The sequence below is a fragment of the Physella acuta genome, unplaced genomic scaffold (assembly GCF_028476545.2).
Source record: "Physella acuta isolate Inbredline_101_S28 unplaced genomic scaffold, ASM2847654v3 ptg000910l, whole genome shotgun sequence".
NCBI classification, from domain to species: domain Eukaryota; kingdom Metazoa; phylum Mollusca; class Gastropoda; family Physidae; genus Physella; species Physella acuta.
The window spans coordinates 87,735-111,477 of record NW_026732427.1 but is presented as its reverse complement, the minus strand read 5'-3'; the positions used below and the strand labels follow the sequence as shown (position 1 = coordinate 111,477).

At 38.0% G+C, this 23,743-nt stretch overlaps 1 protein-coding gene across 1 annotated transcript; it reads left to right on the top strand.

The window, feature by feature from the left end:
* Positions 1-976: 976 nt before the first annotated feature.
* On the top strand, positions 977-23,596 carry LOC131953127 (sarcospan). Its single transcript, XM_059316154.1, has 6 exons — positions 977-1,150; positions 4,601-4,759; positions 8,125-8,223; positions 13,611-13,697; positions 17,625-17,779; positions 23,297-23,596. The coding sequence occupies exons 1-6, from the start codon at positions 1,025-1,027 to the stop codon at positions 23,460-23,462; spliced, it is 792 nt and encodes a 263-aa protein (XP_059172137.1). The 5' UTR covers positions 977-1,024; the 3' UTR covers positions 23,463-23,596.
* Positions 23,597-23,743: the final 147 nt, after the last annotated feature.

Sequence of the window (23,743 nt, the reverse complement as noted above, 5' to 3'; positions counted from 1 at the left end):
TGAAAAGAGTGGGGGGGGGGGGGGGGGAAGAGTCAGATGGTGTGACTTTCACACTTATGACTTTTTAAAAAGCTAGGTAAGAAACTGAATTTTAGCCGTTGTTTCGTGTTTTAGATAGTTGTTTTAGTACATTATAATAGAAATTGGTTAACTACCCTATGCTGATCGCGCTAAGCTAATTTTCTAAGAAAGAAATCGATGTTAAAAACAAAATTTAACTGCAATTCGAGGTGGGGGGGGGGGGGTTGTAGGTGTGACGTCATGTTAGAGGGGTATGGTTTTCTGTGACGATGTATGACATAGGGGAGGGGGAGGTAAAACGTTAAAAAAAAAAACTTGAAAACATTTATGGATGACCCCTAACTCACGAAAGAGAGCATCGTTTTTTTTTTACCTTTATTTTTTGTTTCTAACGACTATAAAAAATTTCCCATATCACATTTTAAAAACACCCCCAGCCCTCCTCAACGTCTTTCATCATCACAAAGCTCTCCTCCCCACGTGACGTAACGTCATTTGAATTATGACTTCTAAAACTAAAAAAAAATCTCCTCCACAAGACCCCCATATGTATTCACTCACTACCTCCACCCCTGCCTACGTTATTGTCTTATCTGTAAGTCACTCAGTCCCTGGCCCATAAATAAAAACCACATGTAGCCAACAACAGTTTCAACCTAGACACGCCTTTTCATCTCCTGGAGTCAAATCAAAGCATGGTCTAGTGACTCCCCCACCCCTACCCTACTCCGAGGTTCGCACGCGTTCTTTTTTTTTCTTCAAAACCTTATTTCTCGCGCGAGTTCCGAAAAAGAAACACCAGCCACTCTTGCGCTATCACTAACCAGGAGATTACCTCCCCGTCTGGCTGTATCTGATGAATACCCAGTATTCGAATGAAGGGGACGCCACTCTGGATAACTCTTGAATTTATAACAACAAAACAACGCCGTCTTTTTTACGCAGTGTTCTCCCCAACTGTTGCACAGAGCGCCCGTGTGTTGGCTCGCCTGTCTGGGATATAATGCCTCTACCTCGGTCTCGTTCAGAATGCACAATAAAGGTCAACCAGGTCAAGTCTGCTCACGTGCCAGGTGGGAGCGGTGCCGGTGGTTTATCCGTGAGCAGCCCTGAGCTGAGGTCTATGTTGGTGAGTACTGTACGTGTGTGTTATGTCCCCGTAATACAGTGAAGTTATCTCGTAATGATTGCTTGTTACCTTCGTGTTGTGTGGCCGAAATGTGTTTAATTAGACCAGGTGAAACGTTTAATTGGATGAGCTTAGTTAAGGTGCAGATGTTGTGGTACACTGTGCAAACAAACGTAGATTTGGTGTGGTTCTGCTCAAGAGGAGCAGTTCTATAAGATGGGTTTCTGATTTTGTCACAACGCAATACGGTGAAGAGAGAAGTCGTGTTACTTATGTTTTATTTGTTTTCTAATTTGTCTTGAATCCATTTGTCTCGAGCGGTTAAGTCACGGAACCATATACATAAATATAGAATATTATATATATATATATATATATATATATATATATATATATATATATATATATATATATATATATATATATATATATATATATATATATATATATATATATATATATATATATATATAGGTCTACATATATATACATACGTATCAATATATGTATATATAGTCTTTATATCTATATCTATATCTATCTATCTTATATATATATATATATATATATATATATATATATATATATATATATATATATATATATATATATATATATATATATATGCCATTGATTTAGTGCATGTGTACTCTGATCTAAAACAATTTGATAAAAAACTTGTTTTTCCCTCGAATTGTCTTTTTCGGGATTATATCCTCACGGCGTGTCAGTCGTATTTATTGTTTTTGTTTTTAAATGGGGCGTGACGTAACTGCATGTTTTGGAGGGGGGCGTGGCCTGTTACTCAATGTGTTTTTTAAATGGGGCGTGACGTAACTGCATGTTTTGGAGGGGGGCGTGTCCTATTACTCAATTTGTTTTTTAAATGGGGCGTGACGAAACTGCATGTTTTGAAGGGACGTGGAATTTGACTGTATAATATTTCATGCCACTTAAAATCAAACACGATTTTTGCGTGGCTAATCAGCTACTCGACGCTAACATTGATATTTTAGGTTACTCCAAGTCATTTAACGCTACTGGCCTAGTGACGTTTATCATTCTGTTGTAAAACCTGTTCTCATTGCTAAGCGCTGTGGTCTAATATATGTCTTGTATGCTTATGTCAAACTACAAGTGTAATATCCATTCTCACAATATTAAGATGTCTCTGTTTTCATATGTAAAACGCAGGTCAATCGCTACACTCACTACTGCAACACTATGCAACCGCCATAAATGCCATGGCCATAAAACCATTTAAACCATAATTCTATAGCCAGCAGCACTGATCTTCGTTCTACCGATTCGATAGGCTTATTTATTTATGACGTTTATTTTCATATAGGCCTTGTTAAAAAAAATTCTCAAGAAAATGCTATTAAAGTGCTTGGTTCTTAATATATTAAAGAAAACAAATTTTAAATTTAAAAACCTTGTTGAGAACATTTTACTTAAGTAGACTATATATATATATATATATATATATATATATATATATATATATATATATATATATATATATATATATATATATAGGCATATATATATATAGGCCTATATATATATATATATATATATATATATATATATATATATATATATATATATATATATATATAATGGCCCGCCGGTATATAGAGGAAAATCTATGTGGGTCACAGGAAAGTGCTGTAATAGTCCTGTTAGAGTTAAACATTTTTTCCCTAAAATTCAATATTTAATAGAGAAAAAATGCATAGTGAAACTTTCACTCAGAGTTTGGGGGCCCTTGTAAATTTTCACGAGGGTTCTTGGACACAGCCATTCCACCCCTGTATATAATATGATCAATATATTGCAATGTTGAAAAATAGAATTATATGACATTAAATATTTTAATACTATTGTCATTTCCATTTAAAATTTCAAATTTTTAAAATGGGAAACAACCTATGGCTATGTTCTAAAAAAATTGTTAGAGTATAAAAAAATTATTAAATGGTATTTTTTTAAAAATTAGGTTGATTATTCGTTAATAATACTTTTAAAATATTAAATATTCTATTTGAAATAACGTCCGATATATATATTATAGATTTTTAATTTATTTTTTGGCTCTACTCTAATTTAAAAACTTTTAAAAGTATCGAATATTTAAATTGAAGACACGTAAAACTCCAGATTAAAGAATACAATAGGACTACAGCACATTAGACAAATATTATTTTTCAAAATATGCGACAATTAGCGATTTTAGCACCCTATTTTACATCCAGAGTATTTTTCAGGTATTTCTTCGGGCAGAGCCTCCCCCCCCCCGACAGCAAGTCTCCTCCCCCATCCCCTAACTAAATATAATATATATAAATAATGCTTTAAAAATTAATTGAGCACCCAATTAAGTCAAATTGCATTGTCATGGGATCTTGACAGACGTGGCATTTGAAAAGAATTTGTCATATAGACGAAATTTCTCTCGCCCGTTTCGACTCATAAAACAAAAGCACGAGAAAGCAAGTTAAATAAAAGCTTGTAAAAATATGTGCTTTAACCAGTCTCCGTCCCCCTCCCCCGGAAACTTAAGCCTATTCCCAAATCCGTCGACAGCTTTACGAAAACCAGCTCTAAAATTAAATACACTACTGGAGAGATTTTAAAATTCTTAACTTGAGAATAGTTCTATATTGTTCATTTTGCTTCCCTACCCTGGCCCTCTTGCTCACAAACTCTGGCCATCCTGCTCACAAACCCTGGCCATCTTGCTCACAAACCCTGGCTATCTTGCTCACAAACCCTGGCCATCCCGCCCACCTATCCTGGCCATCCTGCTCACCTACCCTGGCCATCTTGCTCACAAACTCTGGCCATCTTGCTCACAAACTCTGGCCATCTTGCTCACAAACTCTGGCCATCTTGCTCACCTACTCTGGCCATCTTGCTCACCTACTCTGGCCATCTTGCTCACCTACTCTGGCCATCTTGCTCACCTACTCTGGCCATCTTGCTCACAAACTCTGGCCATCTTGCTCACAAACTCTGGCCATCTTGCTCACAAACTCTGGCCATCTTGCTCACAAACTCTGGCCATCTTGCTCACCTACTCTGGCAATCCTGCTCACCTACCCTGGCCATCCTGCCCACCTACCCTGGCCATCTCACTCACCTACCCTGGCCATCCTGCCCACCTACCCTGGCCATCTCACTCACCTACCCTGGCCATCTCGCTCACCTACCCTGGCCATCTCACTCACCTACCCTGGCCATCTCACTCACCTACTCTGGCCATCTCACTCACCTACTCTGGCCATCTCACTCACCTACCCTGGCCATCCTGCTCACCTACCCTGGCCATCCTAACCACCTACCCTGGCCATCCTGCTCTCCTACCCTGGCCATCTCGCTCACCTACCCTGGCCATCTTGCTCACCTACCCTGGCCATCTTGCTGACCAGCCCTACTCACCCTCAGGTAAACCTGAACACAACAGTACCACAGAACCTACGCCCAGCACAGCTGTCCTCGACACATCGTCCCAGAACACGGAGCCGGTGCCAGACTGTCTGCCACACCTGCTGCCCTGCCATGTCGCCATGCTGTGGGATTCGTGTCATTCTTGTCATTTTACAGGTGAGCTTTTTTTTACACACCTGACAGGTAACATAACAAATGCCAAGCTTGCTATTTTACAGGTACAAGCAGGTAAAGTAGATGTAATTATTGTTATATTGCAAAAAATACAGGTAAAATTTAATTTAAAATTACAGGTAACATAGAGAAGCCATTTTTAAAAATGTAATTTGTATATAAACACATGTAACACACATTGGTGATCCAGTATATATATATATATATATATATATATATATATATATATATATATATATATATATATATATATATATATATATATATATATAGTATATATTTATATATTATATATGTATACACACACACATATATATATATACACACACACACACACACGCGCACACACACACACATATATATATATATATATATATATATATATATATATATATATATATATATATATATATATATATATATATATATATATATATATATATCAGTTACCGATATTCTGGCAAACTTAATGTCATTATTTATATTTGAGATATAGATAGTAAAGTATCACCCTTCTATCTTTATTGTCGACCTCAGAGCTCCATCAACACTAGTCATCTGGCGACAAACGTGAAAAAATATCTGGCAAAAGGCCAGTTCACCTCGAGCTCCCGGCAGACGGCACGATAGCTAATTTAATCTATCACTGCTTAATGAGCAAACAAATAAACTATCGGTGCCGGGAGGGGTCACAGGTAGGAGCGATGTTACACGGACAGATGTGTAAATAGTCCGACAACAGTAACTTGTAAATAAGGAAGGCTAAAAATAGCCGGAGAACGTCACGCAAAATGTAACACTTCAAACAGAAATTCACAGCTTAAAAGTAGACGTATTTTAAAACCATTTAAATACATATTATTTATTTCATATTGGATAAGTTTTGTTTCCTGGTGTTTATTAGTTGGTTTTTAGGTTGAAGCTACAATTGTTTATTTTTAGTTAACTTTCTTCCTCTGTAATGCTTCATCAATCCGTCATGTGTGGAAACTGGCGAGCGGAATTTCGATCATTTATACCCGACCTATTTGTTTTAAACTTTGCACAGATGTCAAGGTTCGATGACAATGAAAATTTAACATCATAGGCTTGAAAAAAGCGGGTTCCAAGTGGTTCCAAATCGTTGTTGCCAAAAAGCATATTTTTCAACTAAAATTGAATATTTTATGACATTTGTGAAAGAAGTACGTAATGACTTCCCGTTTTACTAAGGCATATTCAAACAAGTAATTACTAGTAATATATAATAGTGATTTAGCTAACAGTTTTATTTTTAATTTGGATTAGTAGAGTCAGGGTGTTGTGGTGATAGGGGATTTTATATTATTTAATATAATCAAGTACTATTGACCGCTATTGTGTAATTTATAATGAAAAACATTTGTTGTAGCCTAACTTTCGTTGTTTACTTTCCATGGCCACTCTGGTTTATTACAAGTAGGGGGTTGATGTCAGTTTTTAAAAAATAATTGAATTGATAAAATAATTCAAACGGCTTTTCAACGGCTTTTATTCAATATAACAAAAAATGAGAATGAGTATAACGGCTTTTATTTTGTTTTTAAAAAAGGGTAACTATAATTTTATCGCTTGCCATATTTTTTTAAAGTTGTTAAATAAAAATTTAGTATAATTACATAGGCTTTTAATTAGTTTAAAAAAAATCAACTAAACTTTTTTATATAAAGTACAACTTTCTGTGCCTTTGAACACAAATAGTTTGTGTTCATTTTGTGTAAAATAGTGATGCTTTATTACATAGTTAAAAAAAAAAAAACCATTGTATATTGATTCTTTTTATGTTTTTTTTTATTAAAAATTATCCTGCCTTTTTAAGGTGTTCTATTGGTTGAAGACATTTACTAATCAGTTCGCGATTAAACCTCTCCAATATTAGCATTTCACATTTTCCCATTAGATAACTTCATTCACTGAAGGTTAATGCATCATATCATTGAACTTCATTTTATTTTTGAAAAAAAAATCAAGGGAAACAATCTATAAGTGTGTTCTCAAAATTTTAAAGAGTAGTTAATTCAATGATAAAATCATAAAAATTAGATTATGTTGTTTGTTATTTATCAAGATATAAGTAGAAATATTTCGTTTTGAATTATAGTCAAATTGATTTTGTTTTTTCAGTGTGAAGGTTAATATATTTACCGTAATTATAATAGAAAACTGTTACATGAATCGAATATCTACTTTGTATTTGAGTAATAGCTCACTCTAATGTTATTGCTTATCCGGAAAACACGTTTCTGATTTTCAAAGAATCTATATGCCTCTACTTTCGCTTCAAAATATATTTACAAAAAAAAAAATAAAAAAAATAAATTAATTAATTAAAATTAGATAGCATGTACTGTGTATAACAGTGGCGTAGGCAGGGGGGGGGGGGTTAGGGGGGGTCATAACCTCCCCCATAGACCCCTCGGTATATATATATATATATATATATATATATATATATATATATATATATATATAAAGTATGACGGGGTGCAAATCAATCGAAAGTTTGAAGGTGGGGGGGGGGGGGGTGCAAAATCAAAAGTCTGAGGGGGGGGGGGTGCAAATAGAAAGTTTGTCCCCGGGTAAAAATTGGAACTCCCCCCCCCCCCCCTTGAGACGATCCTGGCTAAGCCACTGATGTATAAGTAAACCATGTTCAATGAATGAAAGTACATGTACGAACGACGAATACAATTATAGATCTGCACTGGTCCTGTACTGATAAAAAATGAAATACTAAAGCTAACACGGCAAAGCAAACTGACGCTTTAAATTGCATGTTACAATTACATGTCTTGTATGTGTGTGTGTGTGTGTGTACTTCGCTTATTATAATCTCTGCTTGTGTAGCAATCCCTCTGTAACGTAATGGTGGTTTCATGTACATCTATCTAGGTAAATTTCACTCGCGTAAATAAATGAAAAAAAAAATCACATTTTTAGACATTGCTGCGTGAACTACGTTTTTTTTTTTTAGTTGATGGTGGTCAAAGTCTTGGCATCATTTAAAGGGTTTAGATTTTTGACTTTTTTTTTTGGACGTGCGACCAGAGAGTAGTGTTTGCTAACGTCGGCTACAATTTAATATATACACACACACACATATATATATATATATATATATATATATATATATATATATATATATATATATATATATATATATATATATATATATATACACAAGACTAAAGATCTATTCTTCTCGAGACCATCTACTCCCAATCGACTTAATCATTACCATTTGCGATTCATCTTGTATCTTGTATATACAACCTAATCGCGACCTCATTTATCGTCTGCTAACCACCTTTCATTCATTACCCCCTCAGATCTGTTTGGGATGTTCCATCACGGCACTGGTCACGTACCTGCATCTCTTTGTGCCCGCCGTCAGGATGCGGGAGAAACCATTTTGGGCCGGAGTTCCGGTAAGCATTTTATTTGTCTGTGTTTAGACTTCATACCCGCGTTTGTTTGTGCATTAACCAGAGGCGTAGCGACCCTTCCCGGTGCCTGGGGACAAACTTTCAATTTGGCGCCCCCTCGGGAGCAAATTTTCAATTTACAACCCCCCCCCCCCCCTCTCAACTTTTCGATTTTCACACCCCCTCCTCAAATTTTCGATTTGCACCCCCCCCCTCTCAAACTGCAAAAATGGCAGCTAAATTGACATTTTAATTTGTTTTTACAACCCATTTTGGCGCCCCCTAATGTCGGCGCCCGGGGACATATGTCCCCCCCCCCCCTGCCCACCATCGCTACGCCTCTGGCATTAACTATTCTGCAAAAACAAAATTAAGTGTTAGATGGGACGGTCTAAGTTTGAACGTGGCCCATGGCTGAAAGTTACTAGGGACCCCTGCGACTATTAACGATTTTACAAGGACGGTTTAACCATTAGGGTTTAACCAGAGATTAAGACCTTACAAAATTGGGTCTAGGATATTACCCCCTGCCGTCAATCATCCCCGGACATCCCCCCCCCCTGATTTACCCACCTGAGTAATTACCCCCTTGTCAATTACCCCCTTGGGAGATTACCCCCTTCTCCCATGCTCAAGAATCCTGACTCCAACTCAAACTCTAGATCAAAATATTACCTTAATCCTAACCTTAAGAAAAAGAGAAAAAGACTAAATCTAAGCATTCACTTCAGCCAAAAACTAAACCCAATCCCAACCCTAGACATTCGTTTAACCCTAGCCTTGACCCTAAAACTAACCCTAACCCTAACGGTAACCATAACCAAAACTCAAACCCAAACTCTAACCCTAACCCATACTGTACTTAAAGCTATGATCGTGTGTGTTGGGGGGGGGGGGGGGGGGGTAATGCCCCGTTCCCTAAAAAAATGTCCCTCTCCGCTGGTTCGAGCAGGTCAGCCTCCATATTAATCCCCAACTGGGTATTAACTTGATAGTTGCAGACACTTGTCAGACAATGGTCAAATAATATTTAATCTTGTCAACCCAGACATTAATTCTAACCTCAACTCCACAACTCCAGCCCAGTTCTAAACCCCACCGTTAAACTAAGGATCTATAACTACAACATTCAGCAAACTTTGGCTGGAAGATTTCTAGGGCGGAGAGCGGTGAGACGTTTAAGTTATTGGGTCCTTAGTCAGAGGCGTAGCTAGGGGAAGGCGGGTGGGGCGGCCGCCCCGGGCGCCGACCTTAAGTGGGCGCCAAAAGGGGTAGAGAAATTAATTTGAAAGCTCATTTTAAGCTAAAGTATTGAATTATACACTGTCAAAGCTTCGAAAAATAAACGACTACAAGGCTTTACACTGATTTAACAACTTTGTGAAACCGAAATAGGATAGTAACTGGTAAGAAGCGCCACAAACCTCTCTAACTGGGGGGGGGGGGGGCGCTTTTTCACAGAAAATAAGGGGGAACTTTAAATTGATAGTCCGCCCCGGGCGCCGGATTAGGTCGCTACACCTCTGTCCTTAGTTCAAGCCCTAGTTATCAACCGATCGAATTTTATTTGTTTCTGTAGAAGTGTAAAGCCCATGGTCATTTGCGTAAGACACGTGAGGCGACTTTCTGAATGACAACAATCACTAACTCACCTAGCCTATTGATATTATCAAGTTTTGGCATAAAAAATGCAATTTAAAAAAAATAAATTCTCTATTAACTATGTTGATTAAGATTTAATTGATAAAAATAGTTAGGTATAGGATAAATCAAAGACAAGTAATGCAGTCACTCAGCGCTTAAGCGTACCTGGCATTCATTGGTAGGGGTGGATGTATTAATTTTAGCTTGACGTAGTAATGACAAGTGTTTTAAAGTGTTTGACGCAATGTTGGCTCAACAGCTAGTATTTTATTTTCCTTTTCTACGAATGTATCAGGTAGAAACGACAGGTGGAAGGGTGAAGGTTGCGGGAGGGGGGGGGGGGGTTGGGGGTTGAACCGCTGTTGAAAGAAAATATTAAATTCTATTGTAACTTTAAACCCAAATTCCGGGCACATCATTAATTAATCATAACTTAGTCTATCTAAAAAAAAAATAGCTCAACAAAACAACATTCGTTTTCCTGGAGTCTTTAATTTGTTTTTCAAAACCAAGCATCGGAATAAATGTATAATAAAACATTAAAGTTGTAAAAAAAATAATAATAATAAAAACAAGAAAAATAATTAGCACGCGCCAGCCATTAATTACCCAAGCCAGTGTTATCTCTATGATCAATTAAACTCCTTATTACCACCGTAACTATACACCACGCTCAAACCTGTTCTCTTTGAACTCGAGATAACAAGCTTCCCGTACAAAGTAAAGTACGTAACTTAGTGTTTCGTCTGCAATAACCTTTGATAAGTGTTCCTATGCAGATTTATTGTACATTCGGCCAACCTGCCTATCCACCTTTTGCCTGATATATATATATATATATATATATACATATATATATATATATATATATATATATATATATATATATATATATATATATATATATATATATATATATATCAATGTTGATAATAATTAAATAACATTGAATAGTATTGGTGCTCATTTCAAAATAATGAGGGGAAACAACCTATATATATATATATATATATATATATATATATATATATATATATATATATATATATATATATATATATATATATATAAGAGATTGTAATTTATGCCCTTGTCCTGATCTAACACTTGGAATTAACTACTGTTTGGATCGGTGTACGGGCAGATAACTCTGAAGCCGCTCATGTTTGTTATTATTACCTCCCCTAAATCTACAAGGGTATGAGTGGGTGAGAAGGTAGAGGCGTTCTTTTGTTTATGGCCCTTTGTTTATTTCCACTTAGTTACCGTCATAAAACACATTTTTCGAATAGCACACATCAACTTTTTTTCAGGCACCGTGAAGTATTGGTTATAAACTTTGCTAAATATAACGCACGGTAAAAAATCCCACCACAGCCACAATTTACAGTCAGGTGCAGTCTAACATAGACAGTGAGCGAAAAATAAATGTGTGGTGACAATCAGTTTACGCATAAAGAAATACTTCAGAACAGTTTTAATATTCTTAAATTTAAAAATAGATAAATTGTAATATTCGTACGGTTGGTGGCTTAGCGGTAGAGAGCTAGACTGATAACCCGAAAGTCTCGAGTTTTAATCCGCGTTTCTAGTCATAAGAACGTCCCTGAGTCCCGCCCCCCCCCCCCCCCTAACTCCCAGCTCTGACGGGAAGCTAACTCACGTTAGGGAAAGCAAAGCAACTGTGCATAGTGCTGACCACACTATCATATGCCGAGGTATCTGAAACAGATGAACTCTACTTCATCTGCCCCCATGTGTGTTGGGCACGAACGGGAAAAGATGATGATGATGATTCGTACGCCGTTTCAATTAGTAAGTGATGACACGTGGATACGATTTTAAACGTAGAACGAGCTATACTCAGCTTTGCTCCGAAATACATTAACTGCTCAATGTTTTGATTAAAATGTTAAAATGCGAACACCATCAGAAAAGTAGCTTAGACAATGTATATTTTTCACAAAAAGTCAACACGAAAGAATATTTTAATCTTTTGAGAGCTTATACTTTTTTTCCCTTCGTAATTTCCAAAATCCCCTCACCTCCCACCCCTCCCTCCCCCCCCCCCACTCATCAGTCTGTGAACACTTGGCTCACCCCGTTAAGGCACGTAGCTAGGCCCACACAATGTTTCCACTTTATCACAGCCCGCGGCCATATTCAGCTGGCTGCATCAGTTTAGCGCTTGTGAATCTTCATCCACCCCACCCGCAACCTTAGTCCTTCTCAAACTGCTTGGAATTCCTGGAGCTCTTCTTTCTGGGAGTCTTATGTCAGTTCAGAAGGTTTAAACAATGGCTATATTTAGTGGTCATCCATAAATGACGTCACGCTTTTTTTTCACGATTTTTTTTACCTCCCCTCTCTCCTCCGTCACACATTGTCACAAAAAGTAAGACCCCCCCCCCCCCGCTAAAATGACGTCAAACCTCAGCCTACAACCCCCCCCCCTCCAAATTGCAGTTGAATTTTTCTTAAAACATCGATATTTTCCCAAAATCTTGTATGAACTCTGTCAACAAAGATTATGTTAATCCATTCCTATTACAATTTGTTAAAACAGTTTACTAAAACGCGAAATAATGGCTAAAACTCGTTTTCTACTAACATTGTTTTTTTATAATTTAAAAAAAATAAAAAATACAAAAAACAACAACAATATTTTTAGCTATGTTAACGAGTCAAATTTTATTCAAAATTTGGTCATAAAAAATTAATAAGTTTAAAATCGAGTACTTTAAAAAACTAAATAGTACTTTCATTCTTTTTTATGTGCCCCCCCCCACCCCACCAAAATGACATTTGCCTCAGACGCCCCTGCCCACGTATGTACCAGAAAACATCCAGACTCTAGCCGAGAGGTGGTCGCCATCTCAGGTTTCCTGCTGCGGTTAAAAATCGCTTCCCTTTACCTCACAGGGGAGACAACCACAGCGCTATCCCAAATTTTATGTCAGTTGTCTGATACTTATCTTCCCCTGACAGCAAACTCATGCCGTTTGCACAGGTTCTCATAGTTTTATTTTAAAATGCCCCTCTCAAAACTACATTCAAAATTAGGTTTTGCAAGAGATATTGAAACACAATTAGACCAAAGTGCGTATGTTATTTATATACCAAAATATGTGTTATATTCCCTCGTTCGGAGCCTTGCTGTATGTCAAAATGTGCCCAAATATCGTTCTTGTTATGTCTTTTTAAAATAGTATTTTTCTTTCTATTTTTCAACTATTGTATAATTATGCTAAAACATCTCTTTTTTTTAACATATTAAAAAGAAAACAACCCGATGAATTCAATCGCTTATTAAATTTAAAACAGTACTTTATAAGAAATAATTAAGCATCCAATTAAGTCAAATTTGATGTTACATTGCATCGTCATTGAATTTGGATCTATGACTATGGGCCAAGCTAGGAAAAAAAATCGGACTGTTAGAGGTAGCCGAAATTTCGACAGCACGTTTCGACTCATAAAACAAAGGCCAAACAGGGGAAGAAAGTCAGATTTAAAAAACAAACTTGTAAACATTGTATTCATTTACGCCTGAAAAAAACTTGCCAATTCAGAAAACATTTTTTAAACATTTTTATTCACGGTTATGGTGTATAGTTAATTTATATGTTTAAGCTTTTAAGTGTGTATACATGTATGCACGCGAGCGTGAAAGTGCGTACTTATAAAGTGTATGTAAACAACTGTAACAACCTTTTTTTCCACCCCCCCCCCCCCCCCCCCCACAGCTTCTCCTAGCCGGCCTGAGTGGAATATTCTTCTGTGTTCGAGAGAGAAAAAGCGAAGACGTCTCCGTGACGCTATTTGTTATCAAGGTAAGACAACCGGCACTATTGAGAGAAAATAATGTTTTTTTTTCCTGTATCAGAATTTTTATCAGAGAAGTAACACCAACAAGACGAATGAGCTGACTCAGGTGTATCAAGTACTCAGCAACATGTTTTTTTTGTTTTTATATAATTTTTTATTCATTCTTATTTGTTTTAGTCATTATATGGTATAAAATTAATACGCCACATAAAATAGCCCAGCGCAAAAATTAAATTGTTTGAAATTTGAATTATACAAACATTCGAGTTACCACCCCTTTTTAGCTTTGGGGTTAGTAATCGGGAGCTCTACCGCTCAGTCACGCCATTCCACATCAGTATAATGACCAGGATATTAAATTTAAAAAGCTGACATTATGAAGGTTAAAAAACAAATGCTGAAAATCTTTAGATCATAATACCTACTATTTAGAATTTTGCTGATGCACTGTTGTTTATAAAATACATTTTCATATTTCTTCCGGGTGGGGGGGGGGGGGGGTGTAGAGGAGGTAGAAGGGCTGTGGACGTGCTAGGGGTTGGGAAGCAAATAAAGAGATGCCTGAAAGAAACTTTGTTTGCTAAAAAACCCGCAAGTTTGGTGATTTAACAAACTAGAACAAAAAAAACTATGGATATAGGTTGCAAATATGGCTATTAGCTTGTTGGTTGAGAGTTGAATTGCTGCGGCCTAATTATTGTAACTTTTTTGTTAGGATAGTAGTAAATGGGGGAGGGGATGGAGGGGGGTCAGTTAAGTGGCGTAGCGAGGTCGGGTGTCACCCGGTGCGGCACTTAATGGTGTCACCCCCTCAGAGGCGTTGCGACCCTTCCCGGGGACAAACTTTCAAGTTTTCGATTTACACCCCCCCCCCCCTCAAACTTTCGATTTGCACCCCCTCAAGTTTTCGATTTGCACCCCCCCCCCCTCAAACTTTCGATTTGCACCCCCCCTCAAGTTTTTCTCTATATATATTGCTATTTTTTGCCTTGGTGTCACCCCCTAAATGGTGTCACCCGGTGTGCTACGCACCCCCGCCCCCCCCCTCGCTACGCCCCTGGGTCAGTTAATAATTTTTTAGACAATTTTTAAACCCTGAATGATGATATAGACCTTCCGGTTTTTCATACCCCAGAATCAAAGGGTTATCTTATACGAACAAGTCAGCTTATTAGAGGGTTTACGGTAATTAGGCTACACTCGTCAACTACCCATAACAGGAAGGATTCTAACATTATGACAGCTGGGATTCAAATGCAGCTGCTGTTGTTTTTAAAAATCTGGCTAATTAAAAATTAGAATCTTCTTTTTAAAAAAAAGTTTTTGTTTATCTAAGTTTTTCCCAAACACAAAGAGGACGTCTGTTGAAAACAGTGGCTGTTTTATAAACTTAGACAAACTTTTTTTTTTAATCGAGAGAAAGAAAGCATGTGTGTGTTTGTGTGTGTGTGTGTTTGTGTGAGTGAGAGAGAGAAAAATGAAATTTGAGATTTTGGTTTTTATGACGGAAGATTTACCTGACAAAAAAGATTTCCCAAAATAAGCGTTTGCATCCCCTGAATATTGTTAGATCTAGTTGAAATAAAATAAATAAATAAGATAACAAAATAAAACGAGAGTTGTGTAAAAAAAAATATCACAAAATAATTGCGATATGGGAGGGTTTGGGTAATTGATATTCTTCGGCAAGAAAAAAATAATTTAGAACGCGTTGGGTGTATTTTCAAATATGGCGTCATTAAATTTATAGTGAGTTGTGATAGCAGCCGACAGGCTATGTGCCGTTTTGAACAACCAGTTGAACTACGCATGCGCCGCGAACTAAACCCGTTTACAGGCCCACCAGAATCAGTTTTCTATCATTTTTTTTCTCTGCCGAACGGGAACGTTTTATCAAACTTTAAGAAGAAGATAATTAATATGGAAACAGAAACATAAGGGGGGGGGGGGGGAGAGGGGAGAGGGTGTAGTCCATCATAGGTATTTTAATTTCAGTCGTTTTTTTTAACCCACTCAGACACAGTACAATAACACGTCTTTACAAAAACCGTAGGCTTCCCTCGGTGAGCAGAAAGATGCGCAACGGAAAAAGCGCAACGAAAAAAAAGCGCAAAAAATGCGCAAAGGGAAAAAGCGCAAACAGAAATTTGCGCACACAGAAAAATGCGCAAATAGAAAAATGTGCAACTCATTTTTTTTTAATTTGCCATCACAGCTCCTCCTCTTCATATACTCGAAAATCTAGAGCTCACGACTGCTGGCGCACAATTTGAGTTCAAATGATGTGTACTTATCCATCTTTTGGACAGCTAACTATTTAGAATAATATAATAGCTAAAAAATAATGTTTTCCAACTTTGTATTTAAAAACGTGTTAGGGGTCATCCTTAAATGACAATACACTCCTCGGGGAAGTGTAGCCGAAGGGAGGGGGGTGAAGTGGGAGATGTAACTATTGCATTTTTAAAAACTGAATCTTAGCACAAAAAAACTAAAAATATCGCATTTTCAAAAACAATTATAGCTATTATATTTGATCAGGTTATCCAATGTTGAGAAAACAAAATCCGTTTAAAAAGAGGCTTTTTTGACAATGTGTGCCAAATAATGCTGGGGTGTAAAACCATTAAATTAAAAAAAAATCAGACTCCGATATTATACAAGTTTAAAAATATGTTTTATTAAAGCACCAGCTTATCTTCATCTCAATGTTGCAGACGCCATTTGTTTACCAGATTTTGTGCAATACACGCAAGTAGCAAATATTAGACTGTGTTTGTATTGCTTTTGTTTTTTTAAGACCGATTGTAGCATTTTTGGCAGCCACTTTTATCTTTGTTTGTCAGACCCACTTCCCCCCGTCCGTCATCTTCAGGGGAAATAACCTACTAAAAATGTTTTCAGCTGTATGTAAACATTGTCTCAGACATCATGTTGCATGTTGCAGCCATCTTGATCTTCGTCAGGCCCACTTACCCAACCTGTCATTATCGTGAAGGGAAATAACTAGAAAAAACAAATTCCCACAAAAAAATGAGTTTATAAAACTTCGATTGTATATTATTTGTCTCACTTGTGTAGATGCATGTTGACAATTTTAATGTAAGTAAAAACATGAATAAAATGTCTTTTTAAATATTTGACAAAAAAGCCGAAATGCATTTTAAAATTTTTTATTGCGGCAATTCTACGCATACACGGTATAATACGCTGTTTCATCGTCGGATGGGATCAGAAGCGTAGCCACCTATTCCAGGGCAAATCTATCAATTTTGCGCCGCCACCCATTTATATATCGTTATCAGTGGCGTAGCCAAGATCGTCTAAAGGGGGGGGGGGGGTTACAATTTTTACCCGGGGACAAACTTTCGATTTGCACCACCCCCTCAAACTTTCGATTTGTACCCCCACCCCCTCAAACTTTCGATTAGCACCCCCCATACTTTATATATATATACCGAGGGGTCTATGGGGGGTTATGACCCCCCCCCCCCCCCTGCCTACGTCTCTGATTGTTATTCACTTTACGAAAATGCCCCCCTCCCCCCCCCCCCCTCCACACACACATACTATTTTCTCAATTAAAAAAGGCTGGGAGCACTTTTTTACCATTCGTTATCCCTTTAAAGTTTTATTTTTATTTTATTTCACATAAGTGAAGTAGAAAACAGTTAAATCAATCTGCAAAGCCAAGTAGCTATCTATGTTCTTAACTTTGTCTAAATCAGTAATGTACCTCAGGAGATCCGTTTTATATTTCAGACCTTTACTAGCTGTCAAAGTACTTATGTTTTATGTTTTAGACAGTACGTCTAATAGTCAACGTACTGTTGGTTTATCTTTCAGACAGTTTTTCTAGTAGTCAACGTAATGTTGGTTTATATTTCAGACAGTTTTTCTAGTAGTCAACGTACTGTTGGTTTATATTTCAGACAGCCTGCAGCATTTTCGCCGCCATCTCTATCTTTGTTTGTGTGACAGCAGCTGTCTTCTGTGGGATAAATGCTGGACAGCTCTTCATATATGACAGCTGCCAATTTCTGGATAACGGCTGTCTGTGTTTCTACACTCCGGACGCGGCAAGCAGGTAGGTTGTTGTTTTAAATGACCATGAGAACAGAATTTCTTCCAGGCATCACTTCCGGGGACGAGGGGGGGGGGGGGACGGGACGGGGGACGCCCCCCCCCCCCCCCCCCCCGAACGAAAGGAATTTATATAGAAAATCTATATTTTAACAGAGTCCGCCCCCCAACCCGAAAATTTAAGGTGCCCCCCCCCCCCGTAGAAAAAAAAGTCTGGAAGAAACACTGCATGAGAATGATCTGGGGAGGGGGGGGGGCGAGGAGGGGTGGAGGAAGATGGGAGGTAGGTTTTTGTTCTTGTTTCAGTGCCTGTGGCCATGAAAATCCCTGTGACAAGGGACGTCGTCCGATGTAAGTAGGAGGGGGGGGGGGGGGGAGGAAAGGAAAGGCGAATCAGGTAATTTCTTGTTCTTTGCCTACGATCAACGGTGGCGGATTCAAGCGGGGGAAGGGGTGGGAGAGTCTGTTAGTACAGCAGTCTAGGGACTCCGATTTCCCAGATTTCTCTTACAAACGATAGTTCGGCCTATTCATTCATTGCTATCGACTTCTTGGTTCGAATACAAAAGTGAACGATTAGTGTCCCAAACATGCTGTCTTTGGCTGATTTAGGGAGGGTAAAATTGTCAGAGGAGATCGGTCGAAAGAGAGATGGGGGAGTCTGGATTGTAATGGATTGAGTTTTAGGAAACAAAAGGCACAAATTGAGTAAAATTGCCTTAAATTTGTAAATAGGAAGCCAAAATAAAAGGAAAAGAAGACGATTTTTAATCTAGTTCTTAGCAGTGCAAAATCTTTAGTTTCAAATCTTGTAGATCTATATAGTATATTAATTATAGATGTATTATATTATTATGTATATCTTTTATAAGTTCCTTGACGCCGTTACTACATGTTGAGGCAACAGTAAGCAGCTTTAAGCAGAGGGAGTTTTGAAACAAGCAATCAAATGCCACTCCCTCACTCAGATGATTGATTTTATTATTTGTTTTCGGTGCATATCAGAGGGTGAGCAGGGGTCGGCGTGGTCGAGTCGGTAAAGCTCATGGTTGCTAAACCGAAAAGTCTCGAGTTCGAACCCTCGGGCAGATGAGGCTCGTTAGCTGGGGACAGCCACTCTTCTAGGAGAGACAACTCCAAAATTTAAAAAAACTGCTGCCTTGTAGTTTGTTCTTGGTTGGACAAAGGCTATGGAAGCAAATCCAAAAAGAAAAGCAGGCTGAAATCGGAGTCAATGGCCTCAATGGCGCATAACCAGTTGACACGTAACGCTTAATTGTGTTGGAGGCGTGGTCGAGTCGGCAAAAAGCTCATGGTTGATAAATTCGAATAAAGTCTCGAGTTCAAACCCACTGGCAGATAAATCTCGATCCCCTTCAACACTAATAATTAAGAACGAAGAAGAAGAAGAAGAAAGAGGGTGAGCTGTTAACACAAAAAACGATTTTTGTAAAATGTTAATGTCCCATGAGAGCTTAGCTTGAACTATGGCACGAAAATAATCACTAGTTTAAAAGTATAGTTACATTAATAATTTTTACTATTAAATACTCAATATAGACATTATGGATCTTGTAATTATGTCACAATTGTTCAATTTGGTTAGAATCAGTGCAAAGTTAAAAAGTATTTAGATTGTCAATTATTTCCCTTATATTTATTTCATTCTTTAAAGGGAAAGCATTTGTAAAGTTGTTCACTGAATCGTTAAAAATACAGTCAAAATCACCAGTGATAAAAGAAGAAGTATTTATTTTATTATTTTATATATACATATATTCTACGCTGTGTAAAAATGGTGTCTAATCTTTATAGTTTTAAGAAATTAGAAATATTATTTGACTCAATTTTTAAATAAGAAACTATTAATGTTATTAAATTATTATTTTTTTAAGCGTAAAATTTCAGTTAGATGAATGCTCACATGTGCAAAAAAAAGTTCTTTTTATTTTTAATTTAATTAAAATGAAAAAAAAAAGCTTAAATAAGTTCAATCAATCAGAAAAAAAAGAAAAAGACATTTAATCGACTAAAAGTTATGTAATACGTAAACCCAATATCATACTTTCACGATCATTTCTAAAGTTGGTTTTGCTGAGCAAAATGTCATAGAACATCTCACTACTAGCAAACATCTAGTGCAGGGGTCGGCAACCTTTCGATACGCAATAGCCAAAAATTACTATTTACAAACTTTAGCAGTTTTTAAAGAGCCACAACATTTTTAGTTCAATATTCGGTATTTGATTAGGATTAGGTAAATAAAGTTGATTTGTTATTTAAAATAAATATCTTTAGGGCCTAAATATGAAATAATATTTATTCATATAAAAACATAGACAAGTTTCGCCAGAATAGTAAAGTTAGTAATCAAATAATATTATTCTAGGACTATCTCAATTCACTTTAGAAGCTGTTAATTTTTATTTTATCTTTACGGATATCACCGGCTCAGGAGGTGTCTCCCATTAGCCAGTCAGGCCTCAACACGGCAAACGCCTTCTAACTGGCTTTGATATCGGTTTGAATAACTTGCATCGTTCGCTTCTATACTTTGGTTCTCACCAGGCTTATCTTCCATCCCACTGAACGCAGAATAAAGTCGTACCCCACCGTCCAGTACAAATGAATTTATATAACCAGTGGCGTAGCGAGGTCGGGTGTCACCCGGTGCGGCACTTAATGGTGTCACCCCCCCCCCAGAGGCATAGAGGCCCTTCCCAGGGACAAACTTTCAAATTTTCGATTTGCACCCCCCCCCCTCAAACTTTCGATTTGCACCCCCCCCCCCTCAAGTTTTCGATTTGCACCCCCCTCAAACTTTCGATTTGCACCCCCCCTCGAGTTTTTCTCTATATATTTTGCTATTTTTTGCCTTGGTGTCACCCCCTAAATGGTGTCACCCGGTGCGGTCCGCACCCCCCCCCCGCTCGCTACGCCTCTGGAAATACGTATCTTATAAAATGACTGCGTGGCAGGTTCAAAACTACTGCGTGATCACTCCACCTTGCAGCTTAGCGGTCCGCACCCCCCGCCCCCCCCCCTCGCTACGCCCCTGTATATAACTATTAATATTTGTGCAAGGAGCTGGAGAGCCGCATCTGGGCATCAAAAGAGCCGCATACGGCTCGCGAGCCGCAGGTTGCCGACCCCTGATCTAGTGCTATTCACTGAAGTTTTGAAGAAGCAAGTATTACAAACACCAACAGTGGGGTCAGTGGCGTAGCGAGGTCGGGTGTCACCCGGTGCGGCACTTAATGGTGTCACCCCCCCCCCCCCCCCAGAGGCGTAGCGACCCTTCCCGGCGCCCGGGGACAAACTTTCAATTTTCGATTTGCACCCCCCCCTCAAACTTTCAATTTGCATCCCCCCAATCCACCCTTGTCAGGATTTGTCAAATTTGCTCTTAAAAGACTTCTTAACACTCGAATTAATCACTTAATTAAGTGAAATTATCATTTTTCTGTATATATTTTGCTATTTTTTGCCTTGGTGTTACCCCCCCTAAATGGTGTCACTCGATGCGGTCCGCACCCCCCGCCCCCCTCGCTACGCCTCTGAGCCCATCTATAACATAACCGCAAAAATACAGTCAGTTGACAGGACGGATACTGCCTACTCCCTTTCATCAACGTCAAAGAACGAAGAAAACACAATCAGAACACGGAACAGAAGCCACCTGCTCAGTGTGTGAAACCAAGTTCGAAAGCAGCCACCTAGCCGGACATCCTGCGAAACTACACACGGACATCGCAATCTACGAATGCAGTCACTGCGAAGCTAGATGCAAACAATTCGATTATCTATTTAAACACACACAAATCAGTGTTTCTTCCAGACATTTTTCTCTGGGGGGGGGGGGGCGACACACACACTGTTAAAAGTATATATTTTCTATATAAATTCCATTTCGTTCGGGGGTGGGGGTGGGGGCTCCTGAAGAGGTGCATGGAAGAAACTCAGAATTACTCAGTCCTCATGAAAGGGTCGCTTGTAAATGGGAACAGGGCATTTCCCCCCTGTCAATTACCCCCCGCCCAGTAGGACATTACCCCCCCCGGACAGGGTTAGGGCTAGGTTTAGGTTTAGGGCTAGGGCTAGGGTTAGGGCTTGGGTTAGGGTTAGGTTTAGGGCTAGGGTTAGGGCTAGGGTTAGGGCTAGGGTTAGGTTTAGGGCTAGGGTTAGGGCTAGGGTTAGGGCTAGGGTTAGGGTTAGGGTTAGGGCTAGGGTTAGGGTTAGAGCTAGTGTTAGGGTTAGGGTTGTGTCTAGCTTTGGTTTTGGTTTTGTGTGAAGTTTTAGGCTAAGGTGGATGCTTAGGTTTTGGTCTTTTTCTTAAGGTTTGGATTAAAGTAGAATATAGGTATAAAATTCTAGTTAGAGTTAGGATTTTAACTTGAGGGGGGGGGGTTAATCCCCCGGGGGGGGGGAGTAATTGACAGGGGGGTAATTGCTCCGGGGGGGGGGGGGGGGTAAATACGGGGGGGGGGAAATGTCCGGGGGGGGGGGAAATATCCAGGGGGGTAATGTCCTGTAACCCTTGTAAATGGATCTATTCAACACTAGATTCGGACAATTCTCGACAAATCTACCGTGCAAATAAAGACTTCAGGTACTTGACATGGGAATAGGCCAAGTACAAAATATCATCTTCAAACCACTGTCGTTTAGAGAAATACAAAACCGCTCCACCCAACAGAAGTAAACATTTCACGTTTACTTTAATAAAAATGCAATTCTTGATGAACTTACACAATATATGATTATATGCTTAAATAGTGCTTATATTTAGTGCTTTTAATTAAATTGATGATATTACGGATTGGTATAAAAAAAATCTAGAGGTTTTAAATGCTTCCCTAAAACCCTGATTATAAATGCTGTTGATATATTTTATTTTTACAGCTATTTGGCATTTTGAAGCAGTATTTCTATTATTACATTTAGTGGAATTTAAGCTCTTGAAGACATTTATACGGACGATTACACACAAAGTGCAACATACTTTTCTTTTCCTGGGCTGGAGTTAAATATAACATAAAATCGAAATTTAAGAAGTTAGGTGGAGATTGAGATGAGTAATGTCAAAGTATTTAACCCTTCTCGATCTTACCTCCATGAGAAAGAAGGTGAAAAAATTATAAAGAAATAAACATGACCTTTGAACTCTGCGTGGATACTATGTGGTATGGTGTAGGTCGCAGTGGGGGTGCCATTTGGGCGAGAAGTATGGGACTTAACCACAGAAGACGATTGTTTTATTCACTAAGGCTGGGCCTAGGTGAGGAGTGGGTAGCACCTTGCAAATCACTTAATCCGGCTGATGTAATGTATATATATATATATATATATATGTATATATATATATATGTATATATATATATATGTATATATGCATATATATACATGTTTGTATATATATATATATACACCTGGTGTGTATGTATGTATATAAGTATACAATGTATATGAATACAATATGCATATGAATTAATCCTGTACTAATTTCTTTACAAATCTACAGGACCTTTTTGTATACACCAGTAGAAGACTGCTCCAGTTTTTTGTGCCACCTAAAAATATTCCTGCTGGTAACCGGAAGCCTATGTGCAGCCGGAAGTTTAGCAGCTTTTAGTTTCGTTATCTCTATATGGAAGTCACGGTACAGCGCAATCACAACAAGTGTGTGACTGTTGGGTGGATCAGGCAAGGGGGTAAAATTAGATGTGATAAACTGTTAAATACTGTACAGATTATTTAATTTGTGTATGTTCTACCGCATTATGTCAATGAAAATGTAACTCAAATATTTTTACCATAAAAATAAAAAAAATATAATAGCAAACTACATTGTTTTTATTGCCAAATTACTGTTTTGACATTTTTTTTTTTTTTTTAGGTACACTTACCTAAAAAAAAAAATTCACAATATTTTGATAATTATATCAGACATTTTTAAAAATCAAGAGAC

Bases quoted from the DNA above. Each gene is read 5' to 3' on its own strand.
- LOC131953127 (XM_059316154.1), top strand. From the start codon at position 1,025: ATGCCTCTACCTCGGTCTCGTTCAGAATGCACAATAAAGGTCAACCAG. The intron at 4,760-8,124 runs GTGAGCTTTTTT...TTACCCCCTCAG, and splicing joins TCATTCTTGTCATTTTACAG to ATCTGTTTGGGATGTTCCAT. The intron at 17,780-23,296 runs GTAGGTTGTTGT...ACAAATCTACAG, and splicing joins ACTCCGGACGCGGCAAGCAG to GACCTTTTTGTATACACCAG.